Source organism: Barbus barbus, assembly GCF_936440315.1.
Source record: "Barbus barbus genome assembly, chromosome: 45".
Classification (NCBI taxonomy): Eukaryota; Metazoa; Chordata; class Actinopteri; order Cypriniformes; family Cyprinidae; genus Barbus; species Barbus barbus.
In genome coordinates this window covers 15,185,708-15,202,666 of record NC_136723.1, presented here as the reverse complement: position 1 = coordinate 15,202,666, position 16,959 = coordinate 15,185,708, and the positions used below count along the sequence as shown (strand labels likewise).

Below are 16,959 nucleotides of genomic sequence, written 5' to 3'. Positions count from 1 at the left end.
CACTACACTATAAGCATGAAGAAAGATCCACCAATCAGAAAGGTCGTTGTTACCAAGGAATCAGATGAAAAAAAATCCCTGCAGTGACTGTGTGTGTGCACTTATAAAAAAACATTACTAACCACATAATTGTGTCTCCTTACATCCTAAAATGACATAATGTAAAACTGTACATTTAAGATAAAAAAAAACAGTGATGATGTAACAGATTTGACATCTTGCTGACTGTACACACTTTACAGTACCTAATTGTTTATTCCATTCAATTCTTTAATTTAATATACCAGTAATATTGTATATCATCCTATATAAACCTTATTTGAGCTAAAATCATAACCTATTTTTTAAACCAATCCCTTTATCATTTATTCATACTTTTCCCTAAAAAACTTCTTAATGTTATAATTTTAATAGTATTTTACAAAAAGTATGCATATAATTTTCTTTAATATATTTTTTCCATAAATAATTTATAAATTTTACTGTTCCTTTTTACTTAAATTTTTTTATACATAGTCAAAATAGTAATATAATTTCCTAAATATTGGATGTTTTACTGTTACTTTATGTGGTAACAGTTAAAATGATATACATATAATTTAATATAAACATTTTTATTTGTAATATATTTATAACATTTTATTTCTCCTTAAACTTGTTTTTACAGTGTGGTGGTATGAGTATTCTGCAATAAATTTCTAATATATGGCATTTTATACTCATAATGAGAAAAATAGTTTTCAGATAATTCTTGACTGAATGACGTCATTTGCAATACTTATTGCAATGAGTAGTTCATGTTATATACATGGTTTGGTACCTTGTTGTTTTCTTTGCAGTATTTATTTGAATGTTTAAATGAAAATGAGCGTCACTGTTGTCACCACTGTTAATCATGCTGATTATAAGTAATAATCCCAAACTCTTTGTTTGGAGAAATATATTTAACCCAACATTGACCCACTGCACTAGCAATCTCTAAATATGATCTTTGATTTGGAAACACTGTCAAGAACGCAGCCAATCCATGTATCAACAGCTATCCTGCATGATCATGCCAAGCAACAAGAAGGTCAGATAAAATCTGAACTTCTCATGTTGAAAGCCTCATCATTTAAACATGAGAGACATGATGTTGCAGACGAGACTAGACTCTAGATTGGGTTAACAAGCTAACAGCTGGTTCTCAGTCAGCACAAGTGTCGACCACATGGCTCTGTTCCCTCAGGAGAATGACAGCGACAGGCAAATTTAAGAGGCAATAATTAAGACATCTCCATTCATGGCTGAGGTAATGACTTATAATGCAAGAAGCTGTCATCAACCACTGTATCAGATAGAACCGCAAAGACAAATACCAAGCTTGCAAAAACCACTGGGCTACTCAAGTCAAAAAGTCGCACTTTTTGACAAACAGCCTTATCATATCTGATAACATGAGCCCCAGCTGGTCTTGTGGCCTGAATGATTGGTGTGCAATATGAAGACCAGCACATCTAATTCCTCAGATAGTTTGGTGAAATAGTGTAGGCTGAAAGGAGCGAATGAAGAACAGCTGGCTGTTTCTGAGAACTGTAGACTTGCTGAGATTTTGAACTTGGTCTGACAAATCACAGACGCAGTTATCCAATGCTATGTAATTATCTGACTTGGATCCTACCTTCACAAACAGCTCTGAAATTGCCAGGAATAATGTGGCTGCTATAGCGAGCTGCTGCAAAAAATCGGGAGAGTTTTAAAACGACAGAAAGCTGATAATGCGCTGCTAGTGATCCATATGCATCTAGATAATGGTGTATCCCACTGGGGTTTATGCATTGGCGAACCGTTAACTGATGCAAATAAACAAAAGCAATTACTTTTTTTAAATGTACTAAAATGCTTACACAAAGAGGGTAATTTGTGTACCCCTCATGCTCTCTTAGTGTATTAATTGAAATTAATCATGTGACTTGCATCTGTGATGGTTCAAGTGGGTTTATTTGGGCTCCCAAGGCAATGTTGTATTAGAACAAATATTAATATGCTATAGATATAACAAAGCAAATGACCACAATACTTATTGCACAGAGAGTACATACTACTGTTGAAGACGTTGAGGTCAGTAAGATTTTTTGAAAGAAATTAATATTTTTACTCTGCAAAGATGCATTAAATTGAACAAAACTGACATTTATAATATTACCAAAACATTATTTGATGAAAATTCAGCTTTGTATCACAGGAATCAATTGCATTTGAAAATATGTAGAAAACACTTATTTTTATTTGTAATGTTTCACAACAACCATGTTTAGACCCCAAACTTTTAAAGGGATAGTTCACCCAAAAATCTAAATTCTATATTTAATTACTCCCCCTCATGTCGTTCCAAACCTGTAAGACCTTCGTTCATCGAAACACAAATTAAGATGTTTTTCATGAAACCTGAGAGCTTTCTTATCCTGTATACAGACAGAAAGATATTAAAGGCATCATTAAAATAGTCCATGTGACATCAGTGGTTCAACCTCAATTTTATGAAGCTACGAGAATACTTTTTGTACAAAAAGAAAACAAAAATAATGACTTTATACAATTCTTCTCTTCCTTTTTCTTACGTTTCTGGACCTTGAATGTGGTACCACTAAATCATACACACCAGAATGGGAAAGTTTATTTTTCAGAGATTTCGCTTTCTCAGATATTTCTCTTAAAACTTTGTACTAACAAAAAATAGGCTAGACAAGAGCGACAGCTGTTGATATACAGCAACAGTACAGAAATATAAATGTGGACACTCTGATAGATTAATCTTGGATGAATTAATAATAAATGTATGAGTTGATAATGAAATGAGTCAGAGATTTCTCAAGAGAAAAATCAACAAAACACATGCACCAAACTCACCAGCTCTCCACTCTCCAAGGTGTCCATTTAATCTCATTGTTGTCTTGAAGAAAGAGCTGAGATATTATTCTCATTTCTGATCTCCCCGATGATTTTTCTTTTCTATGGGTAAGGATTGTGGGATATCTATGTAGGTTGTATATCAACCTACTCGCATATCTAGCCTGATATCATCAGAAATAAATTTATTTACATACCGTGATTGATGGTGGGTGAAATTCATCCCCCTTTTTTAATTGCATATGAATTTTAGCAGCAAAAATCTAATTAACCTACTTATCTGCCCTCATTTAAGAAAGTGCGCAGCAGACCGTAGAACACTATTGACAGCGGATCAAATTAACGGGTATCAGTAAATGTTTATGCTTTATGTAAACGTGTGTGTGTGTGCGCGCGAGTTACTCACCTCATAGTGGGCGACTCTCTGTGACTCAGAGATAAGCTGAGCGCTGCACACTTTGCAGTAACTGTCAGTGAATAACCCTGGATCTACTTCTGTAGATTTCATCTAAAGAGGAACATTATGACAATTACTAATTTTTAAGCACATAATATGATTGGTCACACATTCATTAGCAATGCCTCAAACTAAAAGAGTTCTGAGGTCTAGCGAGACCATCTCAAATATCAGACACTCATTATTACAAACTTCTCAACCAGTATAACAGTGAGAAAATAATCCAAACCGATACGCTAATCCAACCATTTTTGGTGTATTTGTAAAGTCATAACCTCACCAACATCAATCATGTAAGATTTCATCGATGTGACATTTTGAGTTTATCATACAGTGACATTCTTTGCGCAAACTGATGAAATCTGTGACATTTGGATTTGGTAATAGGAGAGGGATGTTGGAGAGAAGGGGGTATAATGAGACAGACAAGAAGGGAGATAAATCTGGCACCGCTCCGTGTCAAACGAGGCACCAACTTGCTGCTGTGCCTGGAGGAAAAAGCTGTGCATACTTTTTAATGCTGACCTGGGACCATCTGACGTTAACCTTATACTGGCCTTTAATAATCGAGACACTGTGAAAAGATTGTAGGTCGTAATGAGGGATTTCTAATGACAGAATGAGCTGAGGTCATCCATTTGGCCCATACACTCATTTGGAAAGCTCCTGGCACCCGACAGGGATCTTAAAGGAATAATAGTTCACCCAAAAATTAAAATATGCTGAAATTTTACTTAATTTCATGCCATCCAATATGTAGATAAGTTGTTTTTTTTTCAACTTTTAACTTTACATAATATGTGCATATTTCTCTTATGAATAGAGGACTCATATTTTAGCAGGAATCAATGGTTAAAAACATCTTAATGATGGATTTGTTTTTTACAAACACACAGCTTATCGCTTCACGACGTTAATTGATGGACTGGAGTCATTTGGACTACTTGTGAATTATTGTGATATTTTTATCAGCTGTTTGGACTCTCATTCTGACGGCACCCATTCACTGCAGAGGATCCAATGGTGAGCAAGTGATGTAATGCTGAATTTCTCGAAATCTGTTCCAATGATAAAACAACTTGGATGGCCTAAAGATAAGTACATTTTCAGCTCATTTTCATTTTTAAATTCACATTCATACATCATTTACATTTCATTACAAACTTGTATGACTTCTGTGACACACACACAGACATAAACACACAAAAGATTTAGAAGAATGTAGCTACAGGTTTTGTACATAAAATTACAGTCAATGGAATCAAAAACAGAATAATGATGGACCACGTTGACCCCACTGGACATTTTATTTTGTGTTCAGTAGATGAAAGAAAGTCATTTGGGTTTGGAGGGCGAGCAAGTTATCAAATTTTCCATTTTTGGGATAAACTCATTAATTCAGTAAGCATAATCAAATCAGAAAGTAACCTACAATAAACCATTGAAAAGTATGAGCACACAATGAGGCTGTTAAATAGTCTACAAAATGGGCTACTTTAAAATCAGCATGTTTTCTTTAAAAAATATATACATAATATATATATATAATCTGCAATTTTCCAGTTTTCGCATGCTTTGATGAAGCTTTAGTCATTCGCAACCATTTTGAGATTATCACGGGAGATATTATGGTACTCTAGATTCTACTTCAGAGGACCAGATCTGAGGAAATAACTGCTTTGGGCTCATTTGTGATTCAAGGGCATTGCCAACTGAAATTTGAATAATGATAAAAGACTTTTATATAAATAAAATTAAGGTTGTTTTCAAACCCATTCTTCTCACCCTAGGGGTACGTTCAAACCGTCTATATATCCAATAACTATTAGAGACAAGTTGTTTGCAGGCAGAAATTATGCTTGTGAATGTCTGTGACCCGCTGATGCCCCCCTAAAACTAAATAACACCCTGCAGCATTCTTACACCCAATAATCCAAAATCATTATTTCCAAAAAAGCCATCTATCCTCTCTCAAAACCAAACAAATGCATTCGCACTTATGCACTGAACTTTTGTGGTAAATATGTATGTACAGCCTCCTCAAAAGTAAATAACTGAATTATGGATTAAATTGAAACAACTGCCACTCCAAAAGCCCTTCTAAATGATAATCAATAGGTCAAATGGAGATCAGAATTGCAGCTGGCCCTGCCAATTTATGTAACTTTTAATTTAGACCTGTAGGATTACAGCAACTTGACAAACCAATTAGGAATTACACCATGATTGATCAGACACTGTACTGTATATGAGACTTTAATTAGAACTGTGAATGACTTGCTCAATACATATATGATTTGCATCAGATGTCACTTGTAACTACAAAGACAGTTTAGAAATCCAACATGAAAGATCACTTACAAATTACCCTGAAATAACTCTAATAAAAAGACCAGAGAGGAAAAAATAATTGAGCAGAAATGGTTTTCTAAAGAGATGGATCTTATCAGAGTCTCTCCTGTCAAAGTTAATCACGTCAATACAAGCTCTGGCTAATAAAGGCCTGAGCAGATGAGCATAACGCTCTTCTTTCATGTGTGGAAAAGTGATTGCTTGCCTCGCGTAAGCCCCAGAACCACATATTGATTTCCCCTAAGTAAAAAAAAAAAAAAAATGCAATTTCCATTATTTCAATGAATGTTATAATGGAGAATGAAGTGAGGAGAAAAAATAAATCAGTGAAAGGAGGCACGGGAGAGCAGGTGCTTTCTTTTCATTCCTACAAAACCCACCGATTCTGAGATGAGGAGAAAACTGTACAGACAAAGTTACCAGCACCTACACGATCATTGAAGACAATGACTGAACTCATAAGCACAAGAATATTTTATTAATAAATATATATATACAGGTGCTGGTCATAAAATTAGAATATCATGAAAAAGTTGATTTATTTCAGTAATACCATTCAAAAAGTGAAACTTGTATTTTAGATTAATTCATTACACACAGACTGGTATATTTCAAATGTTTATTTCCTTTAATTTTGATTATTAGAACTGACAACTAATGAAAGTCCCAAATTCAGTATCTCAGAAAATTAGAATATTGTGAAAATGTTCAATATTGAAGACACCTGGTGCCACACTCTAATCAGCTAATTAACTCAAAACACCTGCAAAAGCCTTTAAATGGTCTCTCAGTCTAGTTCTGTAGGCTACACAATCATGGGGAAGACTGCTGACTTGACAGTTGTCCAAAAGACGACCATTGACACCTTGCACAAGGAGGGCAAGACACAAAAGGTCATTGCTAAAGAGGCTGGCTGTTCACAGAGCTCTGTGTCCAAGCATATTAATAGAGGGGCGAAGTGATGAACAAGATGTGGTAGAAAAAAGTGTACAAGCAATAAGGATAACCGCACCCTGGAGAGGATTGTGGAAAAAAAACATTCAAAAATGTGGGGGAGATTCACAAAGAGTGGACTGCAGCTGGAGTCAGTGCTTCAAGAACCACCACGCACAGACGTATTCAAGACATGGGTTTCAGCTGTCGCATTCCTTGTGTCAAGCCACTCTTGAACAAGAGACAGCGTCAGAAGCGTCTTGACTGGACTGCTGCTGAGTGGTCCAAAGTTATGTTCTCTGATGAAAGTAAATGTTGCATTTCCTTTGGAAATCAAGGTCCCAGAGTCTGGAGGAAGAGAGGAGAGGCACATAATCCACGTTGCTTGAGGTCCAGTGTAAAGTTTCCAGTCATTGATGGTTTGGGGTGCCATGTCATCTGCTGGTGTTGGTGTTTTCTGAGGTCCAAGGTCAACGCAGCCGTCTACCAGGAAGTTTTAGAGCACTTCATGCTTCCTGCTGCTGACCAACTTTATGGAGATGCAGATTTAATTTTCCAACAGGACTTGGCACCTGCACACACTGCCAAAACTACCAGTACCTGGTTTAAGGACCATGGTATCCCTGTTCTTGATTGGCCAGCAAACTCGCCTGACCTTAACCCCATAGAAAACCTATGGGGTATTGTGAAGAGGAAGATGCAATACGCCAGACCCAACAATTCAGAAGAGCTGAAGGCCACTATCAGAGCAACATGGGCTCTCATAACACCTGAGCAGTGCCACAGACTGATCGACTCCATGCCGCGCCGCATTGCTGCAGTAATCCAGGCCAAAGGAGCCCCAACTAAATATTGAGTGCTGTACATGCTCATACTTTTCATGTTCATACTTTTCAGTTGGCCAACATTTCTAAAAATCATTTTTTTTGCATTGGTCTTAATTGATGATATTCTAGTTTTCTTAAATATTGTATTTGGGACTTTAATTAGTTGTCAGTTCTAATAATCAAAATTAAAGGAAATAAACATTTGAAATATATCAGTCTGTGTGTAATGAATGAATCTAATATACAAGTTTCACTTTTTGAATGGTATTACTGAAATAAATCAACTTTTTCATGATATTCTAATTTTATGACCAGCACCTGTATATATGGTCATATTCTGATTATGTATGTGCCATAAATACCTGATTTTCATAACCAGAACAAACCAATATTCTAGTTTCTAGAAGTCTCAAGTTCTCAACAGGATACACATGCCTCTGCTGAATTTTTAGTCATGCAAAAGTCTTAGAAATATCAACTTAAAGATGTATGAATTACTCTGCAATATGATACTGCATACCCAAAACCTTTATGTATCCATATTCGTTAAATATAACAATTTTACACCTAAGGCTCATCAGATTAAGATCAATGATTAATATATTGACAGAAAAATGTCATAATTTACTCACTGTAAAGTTTGTTCCAAATCTTTCCTCCTCCTTCTTCCGCTGAACACAAAAGAAGATACTTTGATGAATGTGGGTAACTAAAGAGTTTCTGGTCCTCACTGACTTATTGAAATAGCATTTTGATTTTTTTTTCATTCTATGTAATTCAATGGGGACCAGCAGCTGTTTGGTTACTCACATACTTCAAATGATATCTTTTTATTTTCAACAGAACGGCAGAAACTCATACAGTTTAGGAACAGCTTTAGGGTGGGTAAATTATAACAGAATATTATTTTTTAAAGTGAACTATCCTTTTAAGGTGTTTTCAATGAAAGTCACAACTGCTCAGCTTTCATAGGGGTGCTGAGATGAGATTTACATGAGCACTAAAAAAATAAAATTTAATATTTTCACAGAATAGTAGTAGTAGTACAATAATAAACTCAAACTCAAAAAAGTTCATGCATGTTCAGTGTTCAAGTTCATGAATTATGAAGAATAAGAAAAGCTGGACATTCGCGTAAAAGTGCAAACAAAAGCTTACTTGTACCGGTAATTTCAAACTGTATCCCTGGTGCAGGTGATCGGGACAAACAGGCAGATGTTTGTTGATCGCACAGTCCATAGAGTAAGTGATGCTGAGCGTGCTGTGTGTCTGCATCAGTTCTTCAGTGAGCTCCATGTTCAGAGGCTGCTCTCCGCCCCGCGCCGCGCTCATTGGCTGCTACAGCCACACATCAGCAACGTGCAAATCAAGAAGTAATTCATTTAAAATTAATTCTCATTTAACTAATCTGTGAGCTGTTGAAGTATTTAAAAACGCATGAGTGATTAAAAAAAAAATCAATATAATTTATTTTTGTTTGACTGTGAACAGCAGCCTCTTTCTGAGGTCAGTGTTGGCTTGTTTCCCATTTTGGTGATGTCTGCCAAACTTATGCGATATTAAATCTTTTCTTGGAAGGGGGACAACGCGTTCTTGTTTTGCGTCCATTCGAATTATTGAAAAACCGTCTCGACACTCCAGTATGCGCAGCTTCTGAACGCAAGCAAGGAAAGTGGCCCGTGTGAACGTTGCACAACACTGTGAGTAATTAAAGGTGTCACAAATAGAACACACAATTATTTCTACATTGAATACAGAAATGTGCATTATACGGATGTGTTAGTGTTGTGAAATGAAGGACGAAAAAGCCTAATAATAACGAAAAATGAACAACTTTGTGAGGCGACAGATAGCAAACAAACTGTCATCCAGGCCAACAGGTGTCAGTATAAAGTCCAAAACCACGAATTTACAAACTTTTAAGAAAATCTCTGTTTTTATTTAAGTGATGATTCATTAGATAGATGGCTGCTGACTTGCTGCCTTTGGCAATGACTTTGCAGGCAGCGTTTGTGCACGAAAGTACCTCATGAAACTAATTTTGGACAGGCTTCTGAGACAGCGTAATGGTTGCTCTACAACAAAATAGAACAAGTTTTGGTGATAACTAAACACATATTTAATTACTATAATACTGATTTATCGCTAGAAATAACATCAAAAGTGCAAAAAGTTAGTCACAAATATACATTTACACACAAACTGACCACCAAACATAACTTTAAAACGCCCTTTAAAACTGTCACGGAATGGAATGCACAGAATGGTGGGATACCAAAGGAAGCGTAGGATACATCTATGCTGCCTTCAAAATTCAATCCGAAGAAGGTACCTCTGGAGACAGGAAATTAAGCAGAATTTGGATTTGGTCGTGTCTTGATGCCGTCCTGCCTTGGAATGCTGCCTCCAAAGGCTTTAGAGCTTTAGGACACAGCCCATGTTTTCTTCATTTGTGTTGTAGGCCAAAGCTCTTGACTATTAACCGATTGGGAGTGTCAAATAGCCTACTATTCAGTACATCTTTAAGTCCCCATGGCATATATATTGGATTAAACTAACTTTTCTAAAGATATGTAAATTTTACCTCTTTATTTTCGTGTTGTTTAGGTTACAATATTTAGATTTCATAAATAATAAAGTTAAAGTGTGTAAGCCTGACCAGAGCATATTTCCAAAAGTCTAACATATCCTTTCATAAAAATACATAGTAACATAAGTCAACAGGTACTGCTTAACAAGAATGACCAGAAGATAAAGTAGGTGCTTCCCTCTATTGGGCATTTGGTGTGATTGCATGGATGGAGATGATGCATGCTGCTGTGGAGTATTTCATAAATCAGTTGTTTGCTTTACATATACCTCTCATTGGATATATAAACATGTCACTGACATACGTCATATGATGCATTTGGGTCATTGATATGTTTATAACGCTTCACAGTGTCACGCATCACAGTGACTGACTATGTCAGTATAAAGGTCAGGCCCTGATTGTAGAAGTAAGAGACTAACTATCCCTTGAGCAATAGATCGGCTTATAGAATGACAGAAAAAATAGAGCAGTCATAAATTTAGACAAACAGTTTTTTTTACATATTTTTCTCATGGTGAAAGAGTGGACTTGAGATTTAGAGCCGGATTTTTTCTCTCAATCATCAGGGAGTTTGCGGTGCCAAAACTAGTATGGGTAGATTGAGAGAGAAAAAAATTCCTGGAAGAAAGTTTTTTCTCAAACAGAGTCTCCAAACCAAATGTAATAATATATAAAAAAAAATACAATAATAGATGAAGTAGATTATTCAGCTGAAAATATTTACTTCTCTTGTTAGTAGCTAAATGTAATATAACTCCAGAGCTTTACCCCATTTTCTATTTGTCAATGTCATAAATGAAACATATGAAAAATATGTGTTTATATCCCAGAGGTATGAGAGGCCATCAGCTGATTTATGAAATCCAACCCTCCTGCCAAAATCTGCTCTCACCTCGCAGTAGGGGTCAGGTCTGCATCTCAAGACTTTGCAAGAGCAAATCAAGTCCAGTGTGTGTCTATAAATCTCCTCCCTGCCAGATCCATGATCCACGACACCCAAGCCGGTTAGTATCTTCCCTGCTTATGTTTAAACTGAATTGCATGCTGTCTGGATTTAAAGGGATAGTTCACCCAAAAATGAAAATTCTGTCATTAATTACTCACCCTCATGTAGTTCCAAACCTGTAAGACCTCCGTTCATCTTCGGAACACAAATTAAGATATTTTTGATGAATTCCAAGAGCTCTCTGATCCTGTATAGACAGCAGCATGACTGACATGTTCAAGGCCCATAAAGATATTTAGGACATCATTAAAATAGTCCATGTGACATCAGTGGTTCAACCGTAATTTTACGAAGCTACAATAATACTTTTTGTGTGAAAAGAAAACAAAAATAATGACTTTATTCCACAATTCATCTCCTCCGCGTCACCCTGTAGCGCCATTTTGGAGAGTATCACATACGTACTGTAAACAACGTATGCAAGGTATGTACGCGGATACATTGTTTACATTCAGATCAAAGCGTAAACAATGTAAACAGCGTATCCACGTATGGTGCTGCTGACACAGAACAGCATACATGTACATTGTTTGCGTACAGTATATGATACTCCAAAATGGCGCTATATGGTGACACGAGACGAATTGTTGAATAAAGTCGTTATTTTTGTTTTCTTTTCACACAAAAAGTATTCTTCATAAAATTAAAGCTAAAGCTTTGTAAAATTGCGGTTGAACCATAGGCGGAAATCCGGGGGGGTCGGGGGGGACAAGACCCCCCCCCCCCCCATCTGAGGGTTGTCCCCCCTAAAAATATGATTTAAAAAAAACACGCTGTGTATTGTAAATAATGTTTTATACTTCAAATAATTGTGTAAGTAGTAAAACAACACAAATGCAAACGGGGCAAAAATGTGTTTTAAGTTTAGAAACATTTTGAGTCTCCCCCTCCCTTGCCTCACAGTGCTTTGGTCCAAATGCTTTCCTCTTTTATATCACACACACAAGTCAAGAGATAATACGTCTCAATAGTTGTGGAACTCCAGTAAGTAAGGCTGTCACTTGGCTATTTTATTCACTTAAACATCGGATGGAGTGATTATTTTCTCTATGCAAGAGCAGTGTGTTTCTAAGAGCGCATGTCCGGTTTTGTGTGAGAGCAAAGAAAATCTGCGTGCTAGGGAAGAGATTCCCGCTCGCGCATTATTTTAATTTGCTTTCGCGCTACAATGCGCTCTCGACATTTGTCATTAAAATAATGCCTTAGTTTCCCTGCTACACAAATAGTAGTAGCTTTCCTCTGTGTATACATTCTTACAAGAACAATTTTAGCTGTATTATTTGTGTCCCCTTCAAAAACTGCTCTTGAGAAATTTTATGTAAATTGTTCTTCTTTACTCTGTTGTCTCAAAAGTACATGAGGGAGATGTTTTTCAAAATGTTCAAGCTGCTTTTTTCCATAAAATGAAAGTAAATGGTAACCATGACTGTTAAATTCCAAAATGAACAAAAAGCTTAGAAAGTAGCATAAAAAAGGTGTAGTTGCCAGAACTTTACAGTAAAAAAAATACACTCTAAAAATGCTGGGTTAAAAAATAACCCAACCTTAACCCAGCTGCTGGGTAACTATGGGACAGAACACGCGCTGGGTTGTTTTGACCCAAGTGCTGGGTTTAATCATTTGACCCAGAATGCTGGGTTGTTTAGTTAACCCAACCAGTGGGTCAGGTTAACTCTGTTGCTGGGTTAAACATTGCCTAAACATTGGGTTATTTGTTGTCTCATTGCCTTGCAACCTTTATATTTACCGATATTACCAATAATAATAAATAACACTCACAAAGGAATGTAAAATTATTATTTTTCTTTAATACAATTACACAACACAAAAAATGCAACTGTAAATATCAATTTAATGAGTTTTCACATTTCTTTTGAAACATTAAATTTTTTAAACATTACATTCACATTACATCCAAACCCCTACAGACACAAATAAAACAATGGTTTTTGTAGATCAGATTCTTTAAAACACAAAACTGTGTAAACTAGGTACTGTAGATTCCTATTCTTTGTCAACATTGCAGCATCATAACACTTTGAAATGTATTATTGCCACATGAGAATCAGTCCAAACATTGTGTCATTAAAACTAAGCCAAACAAAGACAATACATGTGACAAAAAAATGTAAACGTTACAAGTGGCCAGAAAAAAAACTGTTGCTCTCAAATACCTCTCACACGAAGACTCATGTCCATCTATATGATATACTGCATGCTGGAGAAACTCCCAGGAAGGAAGATGTTAGTGTAGCTAACATCAAGCACAAAAAAGGACTTGAAAAAGATAAACAGCCTCAAGCAACAAGTCTGTTTCAATGGTATGGCCCAAAACAATGGCGAAGGTGTGGGATGTCGTTGTCTCGTCACCAAGGCACAAAATGTGCAGGAATGCATCACCATGTTGGTCCCCACCTGTTAATTACACAACACTTAGTCTTGCAACATAACTTACATTTTTACAAGTTGTAACATTTAAGTTGACTTAAATAAATAACGTTTAAGTGTATTTTATGGAAACCAGCCAAACCATCAGGATTTTCCTGTGAACTGGGATCTGGTAAAGGTTGCTCAAACAAAATATTTATTGTGTTACTGATTTAGGTTTCTTTCTGGTTTCTTTCTGCTTGCTGGCACTTCTTGGTTGTCTACCTAAATTTCATCCAACCAACATGGCATAAATTATGGGGTATTTAAAGTCTCCAATATACAGTATATATACAGTATTGTGCAAAAGTTTTAGTCCACTAGTATGTTAGCCAGCTAAAAAAAATGGTCAGTTATTTCGATCTTTTGCTGTAGGCAGTAGGAAATATCAGTTTTCATTTCCAAACATTCATTTTGCCATTAATTGTAATAATCCAGTGAATGTCTGACAACAACCAGTGCTCCACACAGAGATCTGATCTGATCATCATCATCATCATCATCATCATCATCATCATCCAGTCTGTCTGGAATGACATGAAGAAACAGAACAAACTGAGACAGACTCAATCCAGAAGAACTGTGGCAACGTCTCCAAAATGCTTCAAGAAACCTCCCTGCAAAGCTCTGCGCAAGTGCACTGAGGGCAAAAGCTGCTTTAAATGCAAAGGATGCTCACACTAAATGTTGATTTAATTTAGTTCAAAGAAGTTAATTGATAAAGGAAATTTATTTATGACATTATTTTTGACAGCATCCTCATTTTACAGCATTTTTTCACAAGTGTCTAAAACTTTTAGCAGTACTGTAGTTTTGCAGGTAGGTTTCTTGAAGCATCTTGGAGACGTTGCCACAGTTCTTCTGGATTTAGTCTGTCTCAGTTTCTTCATGTCAGACTGGATGATGATCAGATCTCTGTGTGGAGCACTGGCTGTTGTCAGTCATTCTCTGGATTATTACAATTAATGGCAAAATGAATGTTTAGAAATGTAAACTGATATTTCCTATTGACACACTACAGCAAAAGATAGAAATAACTGACTTAAAACCATTTTTTAACTGGTGAAAATACTAGTGGCCTAAAACTTTTCCACAGTACTGTGTATAGTGTAGAAAAAGTAAAACAAAAAAAAATTACAGGTTGTACGTCAAATGAATGACTTCCAGGATTCTGTGGTTGTGGGTCTGAAGACCTTTCCTCTGTTCTTGTATACTGATTTGGGAAGCAGAGTGGCCAGGACTTTGAAAGCACTCTCCCTTTTAGCATCTAAACCATAAGAATAATACAGTGCAAACTGTGAAACTGATCTCACAATCAAAATGACACATTGAAACACTTTTCCTGTGAAAATGTCTTCATTCCTTTAAATAGCTTGGATCGGATTGGATTTCAATAGATTGGATTAGAAACAAATGCCACAGGCAGACCATGTGCCAATGGCATGGCTGAAGTGTGATTTAGTCAGCCTACATTAATGACTTCCTGAGACAAACATAATGTAATTTTTTAGGAATATGTAGATGTTAGTGACGTTCTGGCAGAGGTGCTGCTGCTGTGTATATTCACAGAAAACAATGTGCTTAAATTTTAAAGATGTGGGGCAGCTCTTGTAATATCACCTTGACTATCGACAAAGACATCAGCTCTCAGCGATATCTCTGACTATCGTCAATACACTATATCGTCTATCTGCACAACCCCACTAACAATTTATCCATTTCAAATTTCTGTAAAAGAAACCATAAAATCGAAATTATTTCTTACCATGCCAAGTTTTCCTAGAAGCCTGTGTAACTCCTTAAAGATTTCTGGGATGCTTGTAGACCCATTGCTGCGAATCCACCATTTCTCCAATTTGTTTTGGGAGGCAAAACAGATCCTTTAAAATAAGGATGAAAAACTGGGTTAAAAGCTAGCAAAACCATACAGTATTCCAGCCTGGAAATCCAGTGATCTGCCTATTATTCATCAATCTCAAATACAAATTATTACTTCTAACAGTAACATATAAAGAACAATTTACATGGCCTCTCTAACTTACTGTTAACCTGGATAAACCTCTTGTGTCCTGATTAAAGCAACACAAGCATTCACTAAAACAGAGGAAGAGTAAAAGGACCTCATACATCAGGAGAGATTAAGTCTAACTTTACATACTTTAGTTAAGCCAACATTACATTTAAGTAACAATATTTAAGAATAATATTACATGCCATTTAAGAATAATATTACATACCAGTAATATTGTGGTTTAACATTAAGGGTAATGCTAACGTTACCTGAGGAAAAAAGAGCGCGAAAATGGATGTTATTGTTGGATTCGACACGTCGCAGAAATTTACTTGAAAAAAAGACCTTAAAAGATAAATTTTAGTACGAAATGATCTAATTCTGACAAAACATTACAAAAGCCATTCAGAAACGTTACACAGACAATAAATTAACTGAACTTACCCCTGTATTTCTGACCTAACTATAGTTCATACCTTTTCCATGAGCCGTTAAAATAAGTATATAAAACTTTGCACGCGCACACACACACACTCACACTCACACACACACATAAATATATAACTTTTATAATGATAAAGAGATTGTTGAGGCCGTTTTTGTCAACAAAAAAATGTAAGCGGCTACTTCATTCACAGAATAGCTCTAACGTTAACCCCCACAGCGACAGATCAAATATCACATTAACCGTGAAATCAGTGTGCTCTTACCACAGCTTATTAAAAATAGAGGTAAATAATCATATCATCATATTAATTTACCTTATAATCCTGCTTGCTGCGAGTTGCTTGACCGTCTGACGATGAGACGTGTAAAGAATCCAGAAAATACGATGAAGAGGAAAAATAAACAAACCGCTTGGGTCAAAATAACACAACCTAGGTGTTCAGTGGTGAAAGAACCCCTTGCAGTCCATGAGCAACCCAACTGTGTGTTTACAGTACCTCAAACAACCCAGAATTATGACCCAGCACAATTAACCCAACAATGTGTTTACAGAAATAACCCAGCACGTCATATACTAGCTTTGTTTGAGGAACAGAATAAAATCAAATTTTATTTGGAAAAAAAATTAAGCCATATTTGAATATGCATAAATGCAAATGAGATTTTGAGACATGTTTCAGTTTAAATTTTGGTTGTTCATCACACAAAGATGTTGTATGACTTCAGAATACTTTGGCAAACTATAGTAGAATCACATCATGGACAACTTTTAGGGTGCTTTAGTCATTTTTTAAGCTTGATAGCTCCTGGTCACTTTCACTGTATGGAAAAAACACTCATTCTGCTGGACTACTCTTTGGTTTTTCCCAGCAGAGAGTACGTACGTCACATGGGTTCAGAACAACTTGAGAGTTGAGTAATTAATGACAGAATTTAATTTAAGGTACCAGATATCGATACATCATGTTCTCGCATATGTCTAAATAAACCATTCCTGTGTCGTTCACTTCGATTACA

General features: G+C 36.0%; 1 protein-coding gene across 1 annotated transcript in view; it reads right to left on the bottom strand.

Annotated features, from left to right (window-relative positions):
* LOC306864310 (zinc finger matrin-type protein 4-like) overlaps nt 1-8,769 on the bottom strand; it is a 28,329-nt gene extending 19,560 nt beyond the window's left edge. Inside the window, exons 1-2 of the mRNA XM_079408256.1 lie at nt 8,623-8,769; nt 3,296-3,397 (exon numbers count right to left, since the gene is read on the bottom strand). Of these exons, the coding sequence (XP_079264382.1) occupies nt 3,296-3,397; nt 8,623-8,754 (234 nt within the window). The 5' untranslated portion in view covers nt 8,755-8,769. The remainder of the gene's footprint in view (nt 1-3,295; nt 3,398-8,622) is intronic.
* Nucleotides 8,770-16,959: the final 8,190 nt, after the last annotated feature.